Source organism: Charadrius vociferus, unplaced genomic scaffold (genome assembly GCF_000708025.1).
Source record: "Charadrius vociferus isolate BGI_N301 unplaced genomic scaffold, ASM70802v2 scaffold39, whole genome shotgun sequence".
Taxonomy (NCBI): Eukaryota; Metazoa; Chordata; class Aves; order Charadriiformes; family Charadriidae; genus Charadrius; species Charadrius vociferus.
In genome coordinates, this window is record NW_009650188.1 from 2,743,697 (window position 1) to 2,768,640 (window position 24,944).

General features: G+C 38.5%; 1 protein-coding gene across 1 annotated transcript in view; it reads right to left on the reverse strand.

Moving 5' to 3' along the window:
* DNM3 (dynamin 3) overlaps positions 1–24,944 on the reverse strand; it is a 178,191-nt gene that overhangs the window by 97,703 nt on the left and 55,544 nt on the right. Inside the window, 1 exon segment of the mRNA XM_009892901.1 lies at positions 24,577–24,690. Coding sequence (XP_009891203.1) covers positions 24,577–24,690 — 114 coding nt within the window.

Consider the following 24,944-nt stretch of genomic DNA (forward strand, 5'->3'; position numbering starts at 1 on the left):
TCCTGCTCGGAATTCAAATACTCTGAGAGAACATTTGAGTTGTGTGACACTGACAAAACAGCAGAAACATTCAATAGCTTCTCTGACTTGCTTTTCGGTTATGCCCTTATGTGCCTTCAGGTCTTTGCTGTTAATTAAATCAAGCCAGATTTCAACCAACTGCATGACAGCAGCGTCATCAGCATGCAATCTGCTGAGGCTTTCTGAACATCCCTCTAATTACTTTTGTGAGTTTACTGCTTCTTTGTGCAGTTCTATCACCATATAAAGTGCGTACTATCATTTGATCCATGCGTTTCTAGTGCTCAGAAGTTATTTGAACATTCTTACAATAGTCACATTAAAATACTGAAAGTCTCTTTAAAGAGATCTAGCAACTGAAACTGGTCCTTCAACCTTCCTTAATCTGTGCAACTGACAGGAGGTGCAGAAACACTTTTGCATACCTGAAATGTTCCTTTATGAGAGTGGTGGTTTTTTTTCAATCAGATTTAGACAACATTATCCTTGGAAATCTAAGAAAACTGGACCAAGGGATCCATCTCCTTTGCTTAATTTTCACTACTACCCTGACCAAATGAAAGAGAGTCCTTACCACGCTGTTTACATTGCTGGATAACACGGCTTGAAACCACTGGACAAATGTAGGTGTTTACCATACGCGCAGATGTACTGCTGAGCACCTGGTAATTATCACTGAAGATCTCCGTTTTCTACAGCTCCCCAAAAGTCCAAGAGGCAGAAGATCCTCCCAACTTCCCTTTCAAGCCAGTTAAGTCCTTCATTCACAGACTGAACTTAAAGTATAACATACCCAATACATTAAAAAGCCCAGCTTTTTTTAAAGCGCTGTATTCTATTTTATTTCTTCTGCAGCGCTTCTTTTCCCAGGCTCCATGCAAAAAACCAAGGGACTACCTCGGCGCTAAAGAGTCTCAGTGAACTTTTAAAAACTGAACTTCTGTTCAAGATTAGGAAAAAAAATCCAAACCCTGAGACTCTGAGTAAATCTACTAGACTGTTTTCAGAGATGGTGAAATTTTCCATAACTCCACACCAGATCAAGGATTTTTTGAACAGTATTAGAAACTACTACATATTTTAGTTCTGCATGCAGAGTGCATCAAAACTTTTACATTGTGGTGCCACTACTAGAACGGTACAGCTCTATTAACTCAGCAACCTTGCAGTTCTGTTGATATCAATTCAATCCATTAAAACAACAGATGTTCCAACATATTATATACAAATTGTCCTCTTTCTATAGAATCCTACGTGAAATTACACTACTGATCAAATACCATTTTTTTCTTCAGTTTAAAAAAAAATACAAAAACAAAAACCAAAACCACACGGCCTTTTATTTTAAGCTCCATACTATTCATCTAGCAGTTTGTTTCTCTCTCTTCTACTAGCAGAAAACATAATACAGGAAAAGATTTAAATGAAAAACAGATCTGTGTAGTGAATTGCATATGGTTTCCATTTTCCTTCATGCAATGTTTCATAGACAGTCAACGAAGAAATCCCTCCCACAAATCCGGATCTGAAGTCCACTTTCAGAATCTTGTCAGCACAGGAGTTAGGAGACAACTCGCTGTGCATAAAAATGCTGCAATACGCCTGTGCTCTATCTCGTTAGGGTAAATCATTCCTAAAAAGTACCATTGGATCTAGCTAATAAATCAGTACATACAAAATACGCATACTCAAATGATGCTGGCTGTGTCTGTGTGAACCTGCCATATAGTTTTCTGTTTTCAGGCATACTAAGTTTCATCCACGCCACACAGCTTGTTGCATTTTATGCCTGTTCACAACACACAGAGTTTTCCAGCGCTAACAACTTTATACCTAGTTGACATGGTCCATGCTATACTAAACCCAGCCAATAAATACCACTTCTGCCAAGAAGCCTCCGTAACTATTACATTCCATCAGCTTTCCTAGCTGATTTAAACAATTACTTTCAAGGTCTTTCTGACTTTGTTTCCATAAAATGCATCTTTTCCTCCTATTCCTGATAACCTACGCTAATTTTTTTTCTCCTGCATTCTCAGCGATTCCCGGTGACATGCAAACACCAAAGCAAGCATGCCATACTTTTATCAGACACCAAGGGAGATTTACAAAGCAGCAAGCTCCTTCTCTCCCTAGACACTCTCAGGGGATTTACATGATAACCTGCTGCTTGTCAGATGCATTTGTTGTTTCCATGAGTTAACAATTGTTTGGATTTCCTCCCCTTTAGAGATCGGCTTTAAGGGGAGCATGAGTGGGACACAAAATGTAATAGAAGAAATCTTGGAGCACCTTCCCTTTTTTCTCTTCAAGGTAAAAGCCAAAGTAGGAGGGGATGTCTGTGGAGAAAACCATGTTCCCAAGAAGCGTTACTTGGTTAGCATATCAGAACCAAAACAGCACTGATCCCTGTAAAGACAATACACTTAAGTTTTGCATAGTTGCAAGGTGGAAGCAGAGACCTAGTTTAGCAAAACTTAGGAAAATCGTATATGGCAATTCTTGTCTTTGAAAAAATGTGCACAAGCATGGGATGAACACATCTTCTTGCCTGACAGACATAGCCTCTGCTTTAAAAGGTGCTCAGCACCTGTGTATTTATATGTCTGTTCAGAAAAATCAAGGGCATAAAGGTTATCTGTTATGCAGGTCTTTTTTTGATAGAGACTTGTGGACTGAGAATTCTTTGACATGTTAAAAAAAGAAAAGGAAATTTTGCTGATTCTATGTCTCCTTATATTTGTGCGTAAGAAAATGAAAAAATGTTACCTAGTGAAAGAAGCAGTCAGTAGAAAATTTAAAAAATATAAAATATGTGAATATACATGTAATTACATTTTTTATACCTATTAACCTAGCAAGCTATCTGTACAGTGTCATGTGCTCTAAAACCTAGTAACAGACCTGGCACCCTCACAGAAGTCTATAGCATAGTTCAATCTGGCACTCCAGACCTTAGCATTCTTGAGCGCTGACCCAGAGCCCAGGCCAGGTCAGGTTCCTGAAAAAGCAACAGGTATTCAAGGCTTGGAACAACGCCTTCTAATCCCACAGTCTTCACATTAAATTCACTTCCAAACAAAGCCAAACTTGCACGAACAAACCTTTCCACCAGTTATTCCCTTCCACTCTCCCATTAATTTTTTTCCAATCTTCTTAAGCTTTTAACTTCCCAAACTCTAAATTTGCTTTCAGAGGATTCTCAAGATACCTGACAACTTTTCTCAATTTCCTAATTTTTAGTGTTAAGTCTACTGTCAAATACTTTCTTTGCCCAGTGATCTCAACCTTCCAAAAAACATATAGGTCTACTGGTGGAGGGAAGCTGTGGGATAGCCCAGGACCTCTCCCTAGTATTTCTCAGCCAGTTCTGATCTACGAGGCACAGTCTGAAAACCTTCCTCTGTGCACAAATACATGACACAGGTGTTAGATACTCTGGCTTTGCTAAGGTCATTGAAAATTGGGGTTTGGAACAGAATGCAAAAATCTACATGTGCACAATGTGCTTTGGTTGCAACCTGGATGGTGAGTGCTGCAAGACTCAAGTGTTTTCTGATTTCCTCAACGTAACCATCTGACATATGGATAAAACACAGTACAGGTCACAAAAAGCTGAAATGATTGAACCCATGGGATATACCAGTTACACAGAAGACTAACACATTGAGTAACAATTAAAAGCCTTGTTGAAATATTCCAGAACAGAGTATAGAGAAAAAAACTACTGGAAAGCAATGTTGTACTATGAAGTCTATTTTTTTTTTTTTTTTAATACAGATACCATTTATGTGAGCTTTTTCAGCAGTAAAGATCATAGAATCATAGAATGGTTAGAGTTGGAAAGGACCTTAAAGATCATTTAGTTCCAGCCCCCCTGCCATGGGCAGGGACACCTCCCATTAGACCAGGTTGCTCAAAGTCCTATCCAACCCGGCCTTGAACACTTCCAGGGATGGGGCCTCCACAACTTCTCTGGGCAACCTGTGCCAGTGTCTCACCACCGTCATAGTAAAGAATTTCTTCCTAATATCTAATCTAAATCTACCCTATTTCAGTTTAAAACCATCACTCCTTGTCCTATCTCTACAATCCCTGATAAAGAGTCTGTCTCCACCTTTTCTGTAGGCCCCCTTTAAATACTGAAAAGCTGCTGTAAGGTCTCCCCAGAGCTTTCTTTTCTCCAGACTGAACAACCCCAACTCTCTCACCCTGTCTTCACAGGAGAGGTGCTCCAGCCTTCGGATCATCTTCATGGCCCTCCTCTGGACTTGCCTCAACAGGTCCACGTCCTTCTTATGTTGGGGGCTCCAGAGCTGGACACAGTACTCCAGGTGGGGTCTCACGAGAGCAGAGTAGAGGGGCAGAATCACCTCCCTCGACCTGCTGGCCATGCTGCTGGGGATGCAGCCCAGGATACAGTTGGCTTTCTGGGCTGTGAGTGCACGTTGCTGGCTCATGTCCAGCTTCTCATCAACCAACACCTCCAAGTCCTTCTCCTCAGGGTTGTTCTCAATCCATTCTCCACCCAGCTTGTATTTGTGCTTGGGATTGTCCTGACCATGTGCAGTACCTGGCACTTGGCCTTGTTGAATTTCCTGAAGTTGACACAGGCCCACCTCTCCAGTCTGTCCAGGTCCCTCTGGATGGCATCCCTCCCCTCCAATCTGGCAACCGTACCACACAGCTTGGTGTGGTCAGCAAACTTGCTGAGGATGCACTCAATCCCACTGTCCACATCACCAAAGATGTTAAACAGCACTGGTCCCAGTACCAACCCCTGAGGAACACCACTCATCACTGCTTGCCACTTGGACATCAAGCCATTGACCGCAACCTTTTGAGTGCAACCATCCAGCCAATTCCTTATCCACAGAGTGGTCCATCTGTCAAATCCACGTCTCTCCAATTTTGAGATGAGGATGTCGTGTGGGACAGTGTCAAACACCTTGCACAAGTCCAGGTAGATGATGTCAGTTGCTCAGCTCAATCAGGCTTCTGAAACTTGCTTGGTTGCAGCAATTTTCAGAAGTGTGCTTAGACATCCATAATGTCTCAGGCATCTATACTCATTTTCCTGGATCTCTGTTGAATTAACCCACTTAACTGCTTTTTCAGGTCTCATCCTACATGCATTCCATTTGTGAATAATATTGTAAGCAACATTAATACCTGTAAAATGTTGCTGCTGCTTCTGCATTTTCTGCATTCCCTGCAAGGCAATGTTTTGTTTCAGTGTTCCACCAAAAATACTACTGTAAAGCCTTAGGGAAAGACACATTGAATAAACACTTCCAACTTGTAGTTGGAGTAAAAAATGACAGAAGGTCTATTAGGGAATCAAGAGCAGAGCTGCCTACTTCATCCCTAAACTTCAGGCAATCTTCAGAATATTAAGATTCACATATCAGATGCAAGTCTCTAAAGCAACAAAGAAAACCACTGCAGATATGTGAAATGTGAGCAATGATACGGGGAAGTTGATCTTAGGTCTTACGGTGTGGTATAACAGCACCCAGAAAGGGGGTGGGGGTGGGATTTTGTTCTTATTGTTTTGTTCTTGGGTTGTTTTTTTTTTTAAATCAAGATCATACCCTTAAGATGTTAATTGCCATACATTAAAGACGTAGATTTAAAGTATTTGCTATCTTATGATGAAGTACTCAACTGGACAGCAGAGGGGGTAATCCTATACATCCAAGGAAAGATTGTTCCATCAGCAAAAAGGAGGCCTGAAATGAAGCATGGATACTGCCATGAAAGGAACAAATCAATACACAGTGAAGGTTACTGTCAGTGAGAGATGACAGAGTGTAGATCAGCATAGCAAGATCATGAGAGAGAAGAGTCATGAAAGACACCGCAGTAAAAAGATAATAAAGTATAAAGAGGGACTTGAAAGAAGGAACACTATTCCTTTTTGGGTTCTATACTGCAATAAGTTAAGTTATTGCTATGATTTCAGACAATAAGGGGGGGAAGGGGGGACGGGGGAACTTTTTGACCTCTGAAGAGTGTGAGCCAAGAGGCATCAATTGAGGTGTTTGTCATGACAAACAGTTTTAGAACATCCCCAAGAAAAGGGACCTGAAACAATTAACCATTAAAAGCTCTTCACAGCCTTTCTCACATGGCTCCATCTCCCAAAGTATCTCGGTATATTGTTTAGTTTCTTTGCAACTTACATAAACATTTGAAAATGCTTAGTAATTCAAGAAAAGGAAAGTCTACCGTGACCATAACAGGCCTGAATAGAGTACCTTTTACTAAACTCCTGTTTAGTTGCTGCAGTGAATTGAGACAGTTGGGCGTTGTCAAACACTTAGAAATATGCAACCAACACAATGGCTCACAGGTTTCTATAACACAACTTGTCTCAACTGCTAAGAGGACATTAGTGAGGCCACAATAAACAAGCATTTTCTTGTACTGCATGTAAAGCAACAGCTAAGGCAAAGCAGTAAAACTTTATTTGTAAAATAACCAGGTAAGGTAAACAATAGAAAATCTGTTAGCAGCTCATGTTCATCAGGATTTTTAACTGATAAATCGTACCTTGGTTAACTGACTAACAAAACCCAACACATACTGCCATGAAAGCAGGACACAACCTCTTTTTTGGCTATGGAAGCTCAAGTGACTTCTTGTTCTTGATACAGGGGAGTGATAACAAACCATTTTGAAAACTTTCTTCCTGGGAGACACTGATAAAAAGAGTAATTAAAAATATCAGGGATACTTTAATAAGAAATGATGACATTCTGTTGAATGGGGAATGGCTTTAAACTGGAGAGGTAGATTTAGATTAGATATTAGGAAGAAATTTTTCACTCTGAGGGTGGTAAGGCACTGGAACAGGTTGGCCAGAGAAGTTGTGGAAGCCCCATCCCTGGAGTTGTTTAAAGGCCAGGCTGGATGGGGCTTTGAGCAACCTGGTCTAATGGGAGGTGTCCCTGCCTATGACAGGGGGGTTGGAACTCGATGATCTTCAAGGTGCCTTCCAACCTAAACCATTCTATGAATCTATGATTCTATGATTCGTTAACTCTTCTGTTTCACACAGTTCTGTTTTCCAAGAAATAACTACACTAAAAATTAAATATAACTTATGCCTGGCAGCATCAGTATTCACCAGTTCACAGGAAAATTTTGCAAAAATCATATTTCACAGGACACCTCATGAGCAATCAAAATGCTTTTAAGTTGATCTTTAGTTCTAGTTCAAATGTTTATGCCTGCATACTCAAGACAGTTAGTAACAAACAGCAGGTGATTAAATCTTCAGAACCTACAGAAAAGCCAGACAAAATACTACTAGTGACTACTCCCTGAGTATCATTTATTAATCTTTAGAAACGTGATTTAGAACTCAGTCATAAAAGACAATTAATAGCTCTGTTATGTGGGTACCCTCAGTACATTTCACAGAGCTGGAGCAGTACAGGTCACTGAGGCTCTTTGACAGTCACCTCTTCTTAGAGCCCACGTCTCTGCACAGCACAAATGACTGATTTCTATATTCAGCCTCAGGAAAGTAACTCTTGATTTCACAGTCAAGAACCTGGCTTCTTATTGTTAAATCTTTATCAAAAGCAAGTCAACCTAAGAAAAAATTGTATTATGAACAGAAGTTTTGGCAAGACAAAGATGACACTTCATGCAGCAGTTAATATAAAGACAGGATAACAGTTCTGCCAAAGACAATAAATACTAGAAGAAATGGCTTTCAGTTTTAGAGGCCCTGAGCAATATTGCTGGTGTTCATTTTAAGATCTGCTTCTACAACACAATTCCCTTGAGATTATTCTTAAATATGAAAAGGATGGATGTTTTTGTTTTGGGATCATTCACAATGTTGGCATTGCAAACCACAGGCTTGAACTGAGGTGAGAGTCAACATCATTTTGTCACTAATTTCTTTCAACTGCATTCTGTTTCTTGATCTCCCTTCCCCCCGCTAAAAAAATCTCCAGGCGTTACTATCGAAAATATACTCAAGTAATAAATCATGTATTTGCTGTCACGTGACTGGTATTCATTAGAATCAAAGATCTCCAAGATCTGCCCCGAGAGTATATTATGTTACTGAAATATAGAAATAGCTGCAACACAAAATTTTGCCAGAAAAGAAACACAAAAGTAACAACAAACTGTCTCTCAGCTGGACAGAAGAAAGAATGCTCACAAAAATATGGTTGAGGGGTAAATTAAACCCAAATTCTAATCAGACGAAACCAGCAGTTAAAACCCAACAAGACACAGGATTTTTAACTAGAAACTTCTATAAAGTATACCCTTTTTTCATCACCCAGGCAGTTCTATTTTCTACAATTTTTTTTTCCTAGAAAGAAATGAAAAAAGAAATAAAAACCACTGCAAGTTTATCCATTATGTATCTTTGCTTTGGTTAAGCAGTAAACAACATGCCCCTACACTCACTCAAATGTTTCATCCCACCTTTTATTGTCCAGTTATTTTGCTTTACTGAATACTACAATCACTTTGTAGCAGAAGTGACATCTTCTATGAGAGACACAATGATCTTCCAGTGATGTGGTAACCTGACTGAATCATTTGAGTCTGAGTGGGGAAAAAGAACACTTGATTCAGCTGCACATCTGGGTTTTATAAGGAGTCCAAAAGCTTAACACTAACGTGCTTCAGGGCTGAAACAAAGTCTGAGGAGATCACAGCAGTCAAGAAAGAAGACAGTGTTAATCCAGAGCATATCGTGCTCTTCACCACCACTCTGAAAATTAACTTAGCTCAGCTAATTTTGCATCTCCACTAATTGTGTGTTGTGTATGAGTAAGCAATGACTAAGGAAATGTCAAAGCTATTCCATATCCTGTTCTTTTCCTGAAGAAAAACATGACAGGCAGAGAGGATACCTCCCATTAGGCCACAACAATTCAACAAGGGAGCTATTTGTTTTAGGAGGAATGAAATAACCTATATGCAACCTAAACATTGCCAGTCATTATAATCACTTGTTACCACTGTGCTGAGCACACATGGCTCCCCAGAAACAATTCACTCTCCAAAAATCAGTTCAGATATTCAAATACATGCATGAATACATATGCAAAATTTAAGCTGGAAAATATACAGTGAGCACAAGGTCACCTGTATATGAAAATTCCTGCTCTATGGTATTCTGGTTATTTTCCAACTTTTCCAATCATGCATTCGTAAACTTTGACCACTGGCTAGAAAGGCAATAAAAATACTGAACAATATAGAACACAAAATGATGCACACGTTACAGCCAGGATGAAAATAACCAGACTGCTATGAGGTAAGAAAAAGTGGCATCAGTACTGAACCTCTCGTTCAATTCCTCACATCTGCAAGGACAGAAATCAGCATTGGTTAACTACAGGTATCCACTTCAGAGGCGCCGAGTTGTCCCCTGCTCACAGAAGATAAAGGAAATACAGGCTTCTAAACTTTGTTGTTATCAATCTTGACTCTGTTAGATGCCTCAAATAGCTGGACTGACCCGTTCCAGCTCCACTTTCTCCCCATTCGTAACTCTTCTGCAAACTGAAACAAAAAGCATGAGGCAAAGCACATATGCAGAGTAGAAAAGTGGGACTGGGGAGAGAAAGGTTGCAGAGTAAGTGGAAGAGTAAATATACTAAAGCACCCAAGTTATATGTCTGATGAGGAGGCAAAGAAGGACAGGGGGTACAAGTGAAAATAGGGTAGGGGAAGGGAAAAGGACTGGGAACAGGGAACACAGTCTCTAGAGCCTATAGTATTCACCTGTCCATTATGTTTTACGCACAGGATCTACACAACAGAGGGGCATTAGGCTGGAACACTATCCAGCACATACAGAGCTGTACTGATGTAATTTATAGAAGAGCAAATCACTACCTGCAATACTGAGGCCAGACTGCTTGGAAAACTGTGCAGCACATAGATGTGTCTCTTTGCAGTCATATAGCCTTCATACGCGTCCCTACCAAAGGGGGTCTTCAGTTAGCGCTGATAAACTGCTGCCAGCCGCACAATTTTTTCAGACATCATTAATAACATTACAATCAATAGATGAGGATGACAGTACAAGCTCAAAAAGAGCACCACACTTCATAATGTGTTCTCATAACAATGGCCACAGCTACTTATAAGCACAGATCATTCCTACATGCATTGTCCAGAAGTAACAGAATTGCTAAGGGGCAAACTTTAAAAAAAAAAAAAATTAAAATAAAAAAATTAATGAGTCAGATTGCAGTGGAGAAACAACAGAATTACAAGACTGCATTAGACTTTGCCCAACAGTCAGTGATATTTGTTGATTAACAGAAAGGTTACAAACACTATAGAAGCAAGTATGAGATACCCTTGCTTCACACGTTGATGGTTCCTCCACCCTCACCTCTTCTCTCCCCACATTATCCTTATCTTCTTTCTTGCATCCATACCCCAAGCATTCTGGATAAAAGTGAACATAATTTCACAGTGTAAGGCAGGGGATTTTCTGCAAATTAACACTACTCCTTTGCATTTGTTCGCTCTCGTTGGCATTTAATTCTCCACTCGCTTTGTTCACTCAGCTACAAAATCAGACCCTGAAGGTAGTTTTGCATGGGGTTTTTACTATGATGACAATGGTAGCCTATCCATGCTGTTTCCTGTGTCCTATGCCTACCTGTTTCTAATCCTCTTAAATCACGACTTCGCTTATTGAGTGCTGAAAAGGGTTAACCTTTACTGCTGGATGTGCAAAAAAACCTAGAACAAATCATGGCAGACAACTTTCTGTTGCAGAAGTTCAAAAATAACTATGTTCAATTGTCAGCTATTATTTCAATTCATTTATCAGCTGCAGACATCCCGCTTACTGTTCTGCAGTTCCCTGGATTGTATCTAGAGCTTTTGAAAAATAGAGATAGAAAATTTACAACTGTCCAGACACTTTCCACAACAACTTTTTTTTTTTAATGTAAAAATGCACATTAGCAGCAATTCAGCCACTTCACTAGTGTAAATGCAGCCTAGAATGTTTTACAAACAGAAGCAGCATATAGCTCCCATGCTAGCCACACATGTCGTGACTGTTTCAAAGATGCCCATCCCATTCAGTATGAAGAATGGCCTGGCACTACACTGCCATTTGCCAGGAAAAGAAAACAATCAAGTAGAAATATAGCTATATTCTTTTTCACAGTAGCCCTCCAAATAAGCGTCAATGAAGAAGCTGGACTTCTCAAAACCCTTAGTTTCCTCCAAGTTAAAAATCAAAGAATATTTTAGGCTTTTGGAAAATAATATAATCATTGGGTTGAGTTCATAGGCATGACAAAAATATCAGCATGATGATAAAGTCATGAAAAATGAAAGTTTATCACCACCTTTGGAAAGCACTTAGCATAAGCTCTGGGTAACAATTTATTATTGATACTGTTTCTCTGAGTCAAGATTACTGCAACCGTTTAACCATTACTGCCTGCCGTTTAAGAAACTACAGCCAAATGAGAGGCTCGGAAGTTGATCGGAAGCAGTTTTAAATCCCACAGTATAGCTGGGGAGCTATTTAGTGGAAGATTTCAAATATTTCAAGTATAGTCTAAACTTGGTATCAGAAGGAATGGAAACGTCGATTGCTTTTTGGGCCTATTCCTTTCCAAAAAGAGATCAAGTGGAAAAGAAGGGATTTGGTCTAAATGTCTAACACAGATGAGTGTAACTAGCTGAGCAGCTCTTAGGAAGGAAAGAAAATGTGCGTAAGAGGTCTGAATAGCTTTGAACTATATTAGAGGTTCTCCCCGACAAGGCTTTAGCATCTTTCCGAGCACCCAGAACAACCCAAAAGCCCTATTCTTGTACTCTGTTCCTCTGAAGCTATGCTTTTGCCAGGAAACAAAACTTACAGGGAACGAATTTCCAGGCCGCAATGTGGTGAGCTATTCTGGTTCTATTTAACCATCTCAGGAAAAATTCAGACTAATGCTGCTGCACTCGGTCGCAAGATTCAAAACTTCACTTCCCTCAGCCCCTATGCCTGCTTGGCTCATTAACGCATTGCCTCCTGTTTTATTCAGCCTACCTCCCGTTCTGCTAGTATGGAAAGAAGATCTGTCTTGTCTTGACAACGTAATTTCTTGCTCTTGGTGGCACATGCAGCAATTAATCTCTGATGGTTCCTCACTGGGGAAAATCTGACCCAATATACTGAGGGTCCCACTTACAAAAATCTCTCACAACTCAATCTTTCCAAAATCGTATTCTTCCTCCACAAGGCAAGTGCCAAGTGGAAGTATAATAAAAAAGCCAGCTCCTACACATGCAGTGATATGCAGACGAGGAACCCTCCTGGCTTATCCATGGTGTGCTCTACTTTCTCCATTATAATAGCTTTATCTCTGAAAGCTCTCGCCTACCAATTCACTTTCTCTTACGCAGTGATGTGGGGCTGCTGTTTCCAAGAAATCCAAGCACTCCACACATTAAACCTCTTTTTATATTTTCTGCAAACCTCCACCTTGGCTAATTAACAAAGAAACCCCACCACTGCTTGGAGACATGCTAGCCCACTATGAATCCAAATGGCAGAATTGGATGCACAATCTGAAACAGACACACAGTGCTTGGCCTGCCACCACCACAAAGCAGCCTGAAGGTTCCTTTTCCTGTTCTATGGCCTGAGACTCCGACTCCAAATTCCCCGGGGTCCAAGTTTATTGCATTCATTCTCCCTGAAGTTAAGAGTTCTGCAACCTGCTCCGTGCGTGTCTCTAGGAGCTATAGCTCTCACAGAATCTGCCATCACCTAGAAAGAACCAAATCATGCAGAAGTTATTTAGGACACACCAGAGCTCACAGCACACATTTGGATTTACATACATTCCCGTCCAGGAAGTTGGTGCCTGGACAGAATATACTCCGAATACTGACATTTGCCTCAGACCTCTAGGCAGAAAAAGAGCTACTGGCAACAATTCCATACAGTGCATATACAGACCTATAAGCAATCCATCCAGGTTTGCTTCAGAAGAGCTAAAAACAAAACAAAAACAAAAAAGAGCCAACCCAAGTACAACACTTAGATTCAACAGCATGAGTAACAAAGAAAAAAAGTTTACAGGAGAACAAGGATAGTTGCCTGTGGGGAGAATATCTTAAAATCTACGGTAAAGTCATACTTGGCAAAATTCAATAGATCTGGTAAACATCAAAGATAAAATTTAGCAGAATAATTCCACCAAGCACCATTAAAAGAAAAATGGGACCAGCAGGGTTACCAGTGAAAAACAATGCCAGGCCTAATAGCACTGATCTACCAGAAGCAATTTATTATGACACCAGAAATAGCTATTTTCACAGTGGATGCTTGAAATGAAAACTTTAAAGCTTCTTTAAGTCTTGAGCTATAGCAAAGTATTCAACCAGCCAGCCAAAATAGCTGAAGGGAAATAGGAAGGCCACATGTGGAACTAATTACTCATGTAGAGGCTATGACAAAGAACATTTCTCCAGACTTTTCATGGGGGCTTCACTTTCAGGAAGTAACTCTAATTACTGTTCAAGTCTCGGCAGCCTGCATGCCGCTGACAGTTCCAAGAAAAAATGAACCTATTTGCCCTTTTCTTGGTTTAAAATGCCAAAATAGAAAAGCGCAACTAGAGTCATTAAAAAGAAAGAAAATAAGCACTGGCTTATTGCATTAGCTTCCCGAGCAGAATCCTTTTTATAAATCCAGTTTTTCAGCCTTCACAAAACAGCAAATTCTGCGTCTACATTAACTCGCTCTCCGTTGGCTGCAGTGAAACTGTACATCTTGACTTTTTACAGCTTTTCCATACTGGGGCCCACTTCCTGCCCAGTTGAAGAAAAAAATCTGGCCTGAAGATGAAATGACTGCTTAACATTACACTAAAACATCTGGTACCATTTTATACACAGACCCATGTCTGAGAGCAGGCAATTCTAGCGGTCTCACCAGCGGCACAGTGCATACCCAAACCTCCCCAGGGTGACATCATCCCATATATGGACTCTCAGGCCCAGCCCTCCCCCTTTTCCTGGTCCTAAATTCATTGCCAGATCCCCAGTCTGCTGCAAATGTGCCACGTCAAGACTGGAAATCACAGCACTTCAGTGTGTTTCAGTGAGTGCTGCAGAGTGTGAGGGAGAGCTGAGCACAACCCGTGATGCAGGAAGGCAATTTTTCCCCGAGACTAAAAGAGGATTTAAAATAAATAAATAGACGCGTCCGGAGATCCTGCTCCGTCGCCCCAGTGTTCAGACTACCTGTTCAGGACAATGCTGTTGTACAGTAGTCTGCACATTGGTTAGACTGGGCAAGGGAAAGCAGCGGCATGGACTATTGGGGACGCAAGTTGCTATTGCCAAGGAGAAGACAGTTATTGCTCCTTTCAGATCTCATATACAGTATTTTTCTTCACAGGTTTTGCACACTAGGGAATAAGAAACGCTAAGGGACACTGTGAAAAAGGAGGACTTCAGAATAAAGCGGGGAAGACATTCTGGTAAGGCCTACTTTGGAAGAACACCTGGCCTATGACCTGGCGAACCTAGGTGACTCCCCTCCCCCCTTCCTCCAGTCATCACTGCAAGAAAGATGGAGCTCTGATGGTTTACTAAAACCTATGCAAGAAATGAGAGAGGTATATTGCCTAGAGGTATACTACCTAGAGAAGTGTACAAGAGTAGAGTTTAAGTCGGTCATTTTTTTTCTTTTTTTTTTTTTTAAATTTAAAATAAAGCTTTTTTCCCCCCCACAAACTAAAAAGGTAAATTTAATTTTTTTTTTTACTTGTAGCAAGCAGTATAAATATTTAAGCAGTATATATATTTTTTTTTTAATGCAGAAAAGGCTGACTAGAAGTATGTATTTTTAATAGCTCCTGTTGTGAACTATGATCTGAAAATCAATTTTAAAAAATTATTTTCTCTTAAAGTAATAAAATAATATAAAAGAATGCATGAATATTATCTTAAATGATTGTAAAATATATTATATCGCCTTTGGGAGAACTGTACTTAGACTTTTATATGCAGCTGAAACTTCTTTGCAAGTAACCTATGCTATATGTGCTAATGAAAACTGGGTGGGAAACCATAGGAAATCTATGACTACTCCATGCTAGTCTTCTGCCGTGTAGAATACAAAATCTTTGATTGTCAGGAAGAATTACCTCTGAAAGTTCAGGATGTGATGGAAAAAAAAACAATAAATAAATAAACCGGAACAAACCGCTTTCCATCCCGATACCTGGCTGGCCATTGCCTATAAGTGATCAGCACCAATTGATTGTTGCCGCTCCCCCGTATGCTTTGCATCGCTGATATTTCTTCTAACATTCAAAACGATAAGTTACTTTGTCCTGAATCCCACTGATAAAAATGGAATTTGTAAACGAATGCAGAAGTTTGCTTTGGTGAATTTCCAGCTGTCCTGGTAGGGGAAAAAAACCCTCAGGCTGAATGAAATCCCCACGGACAAAATAATACAAAAAGTCTGGGCTGCAATTTGATACCAGCTGAACTCCAGAGTCAGCTCCCCTAAAGTTAACACTCGTAACAAACTACTGCAACCGGAAAAAAAATCCCATCTATATGGTGCTCATTATTGCCAGGAAGGCTTTGAATAGCTAAATGATAAAAAGAATTAGCATAAATATGCAGCTATTAGTAGTATAACCAGCCAATTTTGCAGAATGCGTGTTATATTTTAGACAGCCTTGATACTGTACAAATATTTTTTAAAAAATACGTATATTATTATTACCTTTTTCATCGCTCCTTCAATAATCAATAGAAGTCCTATTGGGGATAGACGGCCGCAAAGCATAAGCGTAACTGTGTCTATACTGGCTGTCTTAAAGCCTACGAAGCAAGAACTAGCACTGTCATTTTCCTTAGCCTCCCATCAAAGCTTATGTATTTTGACTAAAAGATTCTATTTTAATGTGTATATATACACTTACAGGTTATCTATCCTCTCTTCCTTTATTTCACAGAAGATTATCTTTAGAATTAAATTAGTGGGTTTTAATCCAGTATAAGTACACCAAATTCTTATTCTCGTTCTACTTTAAGGTGGAGTTACAACATACAGTTAAATGTCATTTAATAAGGGAAAATCTGAAGAGACAGGGGGAAATGAAAGGAATGGAACCAGATTCAAACATGTATTAATATTTCTGAATCTCTCTTTAAGTACAATTGCTGTTTTAGGCATAGCAAATCCGAACAGTTTTGACTTAAATTTTGTTTAAGCGGTAGAAAAATGTTTTCAAATCTTGTTAAGAAACTTGCTCAGTTATGCTTTCAAGGGGAATATGATTGTTTGCAAAGATATTTTTTTTATCTAGTGCTTACTTGCATAGCTACTTTTATTTTTTTATAATTCTGATCTAGAAATTAAGAAAGGAAGTATTGTTATCCAGTCAGTAAGAGGCTCTCGGTGAAAATACTGTTGAAGACAGCCTGCATTAACTTTTGCTAAATAAGCAAGGACAATGAAAAATATATGGAACTAGGGTTTCTCTTATCTCTAGTCCACTATTTGCATTAATCTTTATTTTAAATGACCTTTCTGGATTTAGGAAGTGATTCCCCTCCCATACACCCATGACTCTTCAAAGTTACATTTTTAGACCGTAAGGCTGAGATCTAGGAGGCCCCCTTGGCATGGGGCTTGGAAAAGGGGGGAACTTCGACTCAGTAATCAAAACATTTTCAAAGTGAATTAAGTGCTTCTGTCGTTCTTAAAACAGTGCTGCTTTAGTTGAAACAAGTTCTAGTTGACCATAATCATACAGCAAAGATTTCCATAGTTATAAAACAAGAGGTTTTAAATATGTATGTCAACAAATACAAGATAGCTGTAAACAAATATTTCAAGCGGGGGGGGGAAAACAAAAAAAACCCAAAAAGAACAAACATTACTTTTTGCAATGACTAAAAAAATTAGCTGGATGCAATGCATACTAAATCATGGTGAGAGTCCTGTAAAACCAGGACAATACCAATGCTTAAGCCTGTTGTATGAACTAAATGATACAGTTCATATTACCATAAAATGCATAAAAAAGTGAAAAGCAAATTAAAGCCAGTATGAACACTTAAATAGGTGTTTTAGTATAAGGGACTTTCTTTCATCTTTAAAGACCATATTTTTTTTTAGTACACTCACAATTAAATAGGGAAGAGGAAGAAAATATTTCAAACCTTTTATCTATATTCCTTTAATGTTAAAAAAAAAAAAAGGAAAGAAGCAAAGAAGGGTGGAGGAAAGTCACTTAACTTTACAGAAATAAATATAGATCAAATAAGCATCGAAATGTGAAAAAAACTAGTTACTTTAAAAAAAACCCCGTCATTTGATATTTTTCTGCCTTGTCATTAAGTTGCACATTATCTTCTGTATTACCATCACCAGCGCTATTTAACACATCTGTATTTTCAGAAGACTAACAGACACTGCTATCCTCTCCACGCTCCTTGCCCCCCTTCCTGTACTATCACGGTGCGTCCACAGACATTTCTGCAGACCACCCACAGTATCATTGCTATATGGAAAATATGATAACCAAAATGGCAAAATACTCACATAAACATTCCAAACTTCCAAATAGAATGTTAAATTATTATTATCTTTTAATCAAAATCTGTTACAAAGATTGGAAAATAAAAAAAAAAAAACCTAAATCTCAGTGTGGGGAGTTTTTTTAACTAGTAAATTTTAATCAAGAGCATAACTTTACTTTTACTTGCAAAAGGCTTTGCTTCCTGAACTGTGCTTTATTTAAAAAAAAAATAAAATAAAATCCTAATTTAAATAATATTTGGGGTCAGGTTTAAACCTACAAAAAGACAGGAAATGCCACAGTTAAGAATGAAACTTTCCTGAATAATGCCACTGTATTTCTGTACTGCATTTTACGCTGCATTGCAAAACAGTGTCTAAAAATAACAACCTGCCCTTAAATAAAAAGTCCTGATCACAGTCTGACAGAATACAATTCTCAACTCAATTTCCAAGGTACCAATATTTAAATTCAGATCCTTCATATAGGTCTCTGTAAATATAATATTGGCAATCCTGAGGGTTTTTTTTTTGTTACGAGTATTCTAAAATATTCTTGAGTCCTTTACTGACTCATTGAATCAACCAGATACAGCACAGAAAAATGTTAAACCCTTTTTGCAAATAAACTACAATTTCAAGGAATACCAGTTTTCAAGTAAGAATCAAGTGGAGATAACCACCCAGTTGTTAGTAGTACCCAATGAATTAACTGAAGGCAAAATAAATTTGCCTCAGTTCAAGATGTAAATCTTTGCTGATTCTTTCACGAATTCTCCTTGTGTACAGTTATTAGAAAGACCACACAATCTTTCCACTTACAACTTTTACTCCCAGCACAACTTCCTGGTAGTTATTATTAGAAAACCTATTAATTAAAATGCATATTTTTGTTCTTCCAGTCCTTTTATACTATAGGTTGGCAATGATTTTTACTGTACAATTCTTTGCTATTTCAAGAAGGATTCACAACACAGAAACGAAGACCTAATTTTCTCCCAGACTAAAGATCTCTGATTTCTTTAACAACTAAATGCAGCAATTAAATTTGACAAAATCTATAAAACAAACAGTGTTTTATATTTATTTTAAAAGTACTTCTGATTTGCCAATTTTGTTTTTCTTTAAAATGCGTAAGTGTGTAAGAAGACATGGCAACTTAAAGCATACACTTAAAATTCTACTTAGAGCTACAAAAATACAAATTAAAACTATTTAATGTATTGGAATTAATTTTTCATGTCTGAATTAGTCATGTTTTGTGCTTCATTAATTTTTTAAGACCCCTTGTTAGATTCAAAGAAAATTTTATTCGTATAATTCATAAACTTAATTTGCACACTTCAACTTGTATATTAGCTAAAATATATCTTTTTCTTTATGGGAAAATAATGATTAGAGCTAGAACACCTGAATAATTACATATTAATTTATTGTTAGTCTAACTTAAAAGGTCAACACTATCCCCACCTTTTAGCCTTTTAGTAAATTCATCAGTTTTCAGGCTGGAACTTAAGTGTTTTGCTGCTATTCTGTATGGGATATGTTTGAGAAGGGTTTGAAAGCACAAGTTTGTTGCTTACCTATGGAGGCACTAGCGAGCAACAGTGATCTAAGAACACCATTATAAAACAGCATAATTTAATCTGTATAGGAAAGTAATACAATTATTCTTTTCCCCTTTTAAGCTTCCAGTGTGTTTTATACCTTTTGAAATAACACCCCAGTGATGTTGCAAATGTAATTGCAAAATTGGATTACAGTCACTGTGTGTATTTTACATACAGGAAAGTTTAGCAAAGCAGCAAAACTTGTGATGTGAAATGATGCTATTTGCATGCTTTTGATCTATAGCATAGTCTATGTTTAACTGAAAAACTTACTGAAGTTACAAAGTTATTTTGTTTTCTTACAAAGTACAGATTTTGAGAGAAAGCTAAATTTAAATAATATGCAAAGGAAAATACTAAAGAAATGTCATTATAAGTATATAGCTTTAACACATTAGCAAAACAGATATAAAATGCAACCAGTTTTCTTTCCAGCACATTCCCTTTAACTGGGTTAATGTGCAAGTGGTTTCCTCCATTTATACAGGATTTTTATTTTTAACATGCAAGATTACTGTACTTATCTGCTCCTAGAAAATATGTACTGTATAAACATATCCTTTATCTTGAACTTCAGTATTTCTGTGTTTCCGAGAAGAGTAAAAACATCTGGTTAAATTACTATGTGTGAGTAGAATATGCAGGCAAAATCCTGTATGAATTGCATATAAAATAAACCATCGTTTCAATCCCTTTTGTTTTTCCAAATGTTCAGTGTGACCAGTCTGTTGAAATCACGTCTCTGACATATGTCAGCATAATGACAACTGATGTACCAAAATGCTTCTTTTCCGAATAAAATCAAGTTCTGTTCTTGTTCTACAGCTCCCAATGTTTTAAAGTTTAATTCTGTTATGTGTGTTCCCCCCGCCAAAGCCCCCCAAACCGGAATGGTACAAACTGTTGCACACCAGCGGTGATGGCTCCAAGGGACTGGCTGGACGGAGTTGTCATGTGTCTGCCTGTCTACACTTGCTGTGCAGAACATCCTCTCACCTGTACAGCAGGCACAGACAGGCAGTCGCATGACAACCCAGCCTGAGGGACAGCCGCCAGTGGGAAACCGCTCTGACACACCAGAGCATCTTCACCTACAGCTCCAGCCAAGAGTCACTCTGGATCTCAGACGGCCGGTCAGTAACCAAGCCGCGTACTGCAACCCACCTAGAGTCAAACCAACACTGCCTATAAAATACAATAAAACCCACTGCTGAAATTTTTACTGTGCTTCCTATAGTACTCTTTTCCTAGGTGTTCTCATTAACTCACTAACAATAAGTTTTATTTATATGCAGCTTTGCGGCACCGTTGTATGTTTCATCCTCCCATTTACTTCTCAGGCATAACTCGAGCAGTTCATGTTATTAGATTATTGTGAGTATAAAACCTTTCCTGTTAGTCCAAGAAGCCAAGAGCAGTTTGTTGTGTGGCAAGTTAATTCTGTAAATAGACACAATGTTAGAGCTTAGAGTAACTTCTCCCCTTTCCACTCTCTCACCTCCTCGCTTATTTTCGTATCTCCCTCCCAAACCACACAGAATTTTACAATTGGGAATAAACGGTGAAATTATAATACAAACAGCATCTATCACTGGATGTTGATAACACTATCCTTTCCCACTGAAACAGAATGAAAATGTTGTATTTGGAAATAAGACTAAAGGGCATTTTTCCAAAAAATGTAAATTTCACATTTTTACAAGTTCTTCTCCTAGAGTCCCGCTTGGCATCCTTTGCACACCAATATTGACAGTGAAATCTCTGGATGCTTTAGAAAGTTTAATAAAATCACATTCTCTGACCACGCCCTGTAAAAAATGCTACACCACTTTACAAATGGTGTGCTTTTGTTTACAACAAAGAGCGTTTGAATTCACAAGCTAGAATGGTGTCCAGATTTCCCAAGTCCATTTTATCCTAATGTAGAAGTGGCTAATTCACAAACTTCAAATTTGTAGGTTGACTCTCAAATGAACCTTAGCACAAAAGCTCACAGCTTTTTGTGCTACTTAACAAAGGAGTAACAACCGAAAGCTAAAATGCTCAGATTTAATACTTTTTGTGTAGATATGTCTGATAATACTTTAGCTGGTATTATATGGAATAGTCTATGAAAGAAAACCGGTATTTGTGAGGTCAATGAATGCACTAATCTTGCACTTATTTGCAACAGCATCAAAGTAGTACACAGTATTTTTCTTGCTTGATTTTAAACAAGAGGAAAAGCACAGAGTCATGGTACTGGTCACGCAACAAAGTCATAACACAAGCAACTGTATGCAGGATCAGAAACTAATCCAGACTAGTATTCACACAACTGATACTATAACTGCTTTACCCACACTGTTCAATCACCAACTTGGTATTTCCATAATTATAAGCCTCAAAAGCATTCTTAGGCACTGATTCCCATCTCGTCAGGAATAAAATCCTGTTGTATGTTTAAGCAGCAACAAAACCATGTCAAGAAACCAAATGTTTCTTTTGTAATACTTCTATCATACAACAAATTTTGAAATCTTCTGCCAAAGTAACTTGCTTCAAAATGCATTCCGCTGTGGATTCTTCACTTATAAAAGCTGCAGCTCACATATAGAGGAAATCATTTACATCCTACTAACGGCACTAGCAAGCAACCACTCGCATTCAGAGAGTGATTTTAATCTGAGTAAATGCCAGACTACGTGAAATGGGCTCAGTTTACACTAGAGGGGATACACAGCCCCAGAGGTCCTAGCAAGCACTGCAGCTTTGTAAAGTACATTGTCAGAGCTCACTGGTACACAAGCTGCTGTGACATTCCTTACTCAGGGGTAGAGGCACAAGGAGAATGAACTCATCACTGTGCAGGAGAACGAAGGTGAGACCTGACTTTCTGCATCTTCCCCAACTGCGAAGGAGAGGCTTTTGCCACTGTGCAAGGACTGCAGAAGTGAGTGGCCCGAGTGGGAGGCACGGGAGATCTGAACTCCCTAGGACCTCCCAGCGTGCACAGCGGTACTGAGCCAGGCACAGTCCAGACGCATAAACATGGGTATCACTTCACACATCACTCAAGACTACGGATTTTACCAGGGTGGAAATACACCAGCACACAGCCATTTCAATAATCACCTGAGAACAGGATGTAACAACTACCAAACCAAACTGAAAGCGAGGAGAACATTTTAAGGAGAAGAAATGTAATTCTAAAAATGGGAATTCAGCCAGGAGATCAAATATTTGCTTCTTTCTTTTCAGAAGCCAGTAGTTTAGTTTCCAAAACCAGTCACTGGTCTTTGGATTAGCTTAATGATCAAGCAGTGGCTTTGACCATCTTCAGAAAGTATCTAAACCAGACTTACCAGTTTTCTAAATCCTACTGAGAAAGGCCCAGTAAACAAATAAACAAACAAAAAAATCCAACATAAATTTGTGAACTCTTTCCCGGGACAGAATAATCAAACTATACAGCAAATTTGTACTTAAGGAGGAGCTTCTTCCACCAGCAAAGCACAGAATACCACGCTGTTACCTTCTTTTACCACTCTAAGACATTCCTGAGTGATCTACCATATTGGCCTGAATGAACTACTGGTATTTTCATGACTCTCAAAACACAACTGTTTGGCAATTAAGAGACATTATTTTAAACTATGCATATGGAAATCAGACAGCAGCCAATTCCCTCCATGTACTATTCCGAGATTCCCAGGTGACACTCTCTAGCACACTATCAAAACAATTTATTTTTGAAGTTGCACAGCAGAAGACATTCCATAAATACTTTCAGGAATTTTTATATTGCACACTAAGCAAAGATCAGACTCAAAAAAGCAACACGAAAACTACTTCAAAAACTGTCACAGAACACCTTATGTGCAACTCCAAGTGTTTGAGATGGAACATAGCAAGGTATGTTAAATCTTACCACATCACTTACAGTTACCCATACCTAATCTAAGACAAGTTCTAGTAGCTTCAAGTTAGATCACAAAAAACAACAGCTTCAAATTTTCAAATTCATAGACACCTTTACATTCTTTTAAATTCATTTTTATGTCATTGCAATAAAATATTTCAAATTATATTTCAGTAATGTGAGAATAAAACTTGCCCTCTTGACACCTAGCACTTGGGTCCTCCCCTCTTGTCCAACGCACACTCATTTTCCTGTTATAGCAAATACATTTGAATCCCTTTAAAACTTAAATAAAAGGGCAAAGGGCAAAATCTGCAAGACTAATCTAATTTGTCCCTCAATCTTAAGGTCTATCCCAAAAATGGCTACTGACTCAGGAAGAAACCACTACTGGCAAGCGCAGTTTCCACCACCAGCAGTATTACTGAAGTAACTACCTATGATCTGTACTGGGTGCGCAGGACTCAGCTGAGCTTTGGCTTATGCACATGCATTGCAGGACCTCTCCCCAGCGGTTCTAGAAAATCCACTGCAGTAAAACACTATGTTAGTTTAAACAGAGTTTGAATGGTCTGCACAGTCACCCTCAACCAACTCCATGTTTTGTTGGGGTAAGCCAGAGTAAGATGGAAAGATTGAGTGATGTTTTAGAGCTCATTTAAAACTCTCTTTACCTATGCCGCTTTCATCCAATGAACTGGTACATGCTAAAAATCACTAAGTTTTTGCTGAAAACATTTAATTGAAAAATAATAAAAAAAAAAATCAGAAAATAACAGGATTTTTGTTTTTAAATGTAGCCAAATTTTTATACAAAAACCAACACAAACCTTCAATAAAGAGAGCAACCTGGATGTCCTGTTTATCATAGAAATGCTTTTTCCAGTTCTCGTATTACTCACCTCAGATTTACCGATCAGCAGTGACATTTCTTACCAAGGTGCATTTTTTAGATTTTCAGTAGCAAATTTGAAAATCCATACCAAGCAGCTACAGAAATCTGCAGACAGGCTTTTCAGCCTCTCAGAATATGAGGCTGGAGAAAAATTGTTATCATTACATCAATTGTTGTAGTTACTTTCAGAAGCAACTTTACCTAGACAGTTTACGATGAACTTAGAGCAGATGTGTAAGAGTAGTTCAAACAGGCATAGGACAATAACCAGGACATTCCAAAAGAATTTAGACCAATGTGTGGAAGCCACAGGAAGAGAAGAAAAAAGTAAAACAAAAACCAAGCAGAAACACCCCCCCACAACACCCTGCATTTATGTTATCACCATTTCAACAGAAGTCTTAGAGGGTCAGCATACTCCATGAATCAAAACCAGAAAATTTAAAGGGCACAGGTAAAACCTTATAATATTCTTTCAGTTCCAGTCTGTACAAGCTGATTTAATATTTTAAGCTGGTATCAGAAGACTGAAAAACTACATTACATTTTTTTTCCCCAGTAGAAGAGAGTTCTTCATTCTTACCTCATCATCTTTATACCAGGACAAACTTTCTGCAGTTAGAACGAACCAGTATTCCTTGGATCCTCCTTTCATGATGCCAATATTGTTGATGGTCAGCCAGCCTTTCCGGATGACCTGTACAGAGGTGCAGTCAGGTACAAGTTTAGTTCATTACCCACTTGACATAATTCTGCTGCTGCATTCATTCTTTTAAATAAAGACTTGCTAAAGAAGACAAGAACAGGTGCATTTTTTCAATCCCTAGCAAATTCAAAAGAGAGATTTTGCAGGTTCCTATCATTCAAGAAAAAAAAGGTAACAGAGTGAATATAGTATTTTCTGTCAAAAGGCTGGAGAAAGAGAGGAGTCTAAGTATTATCCTGTTTCTC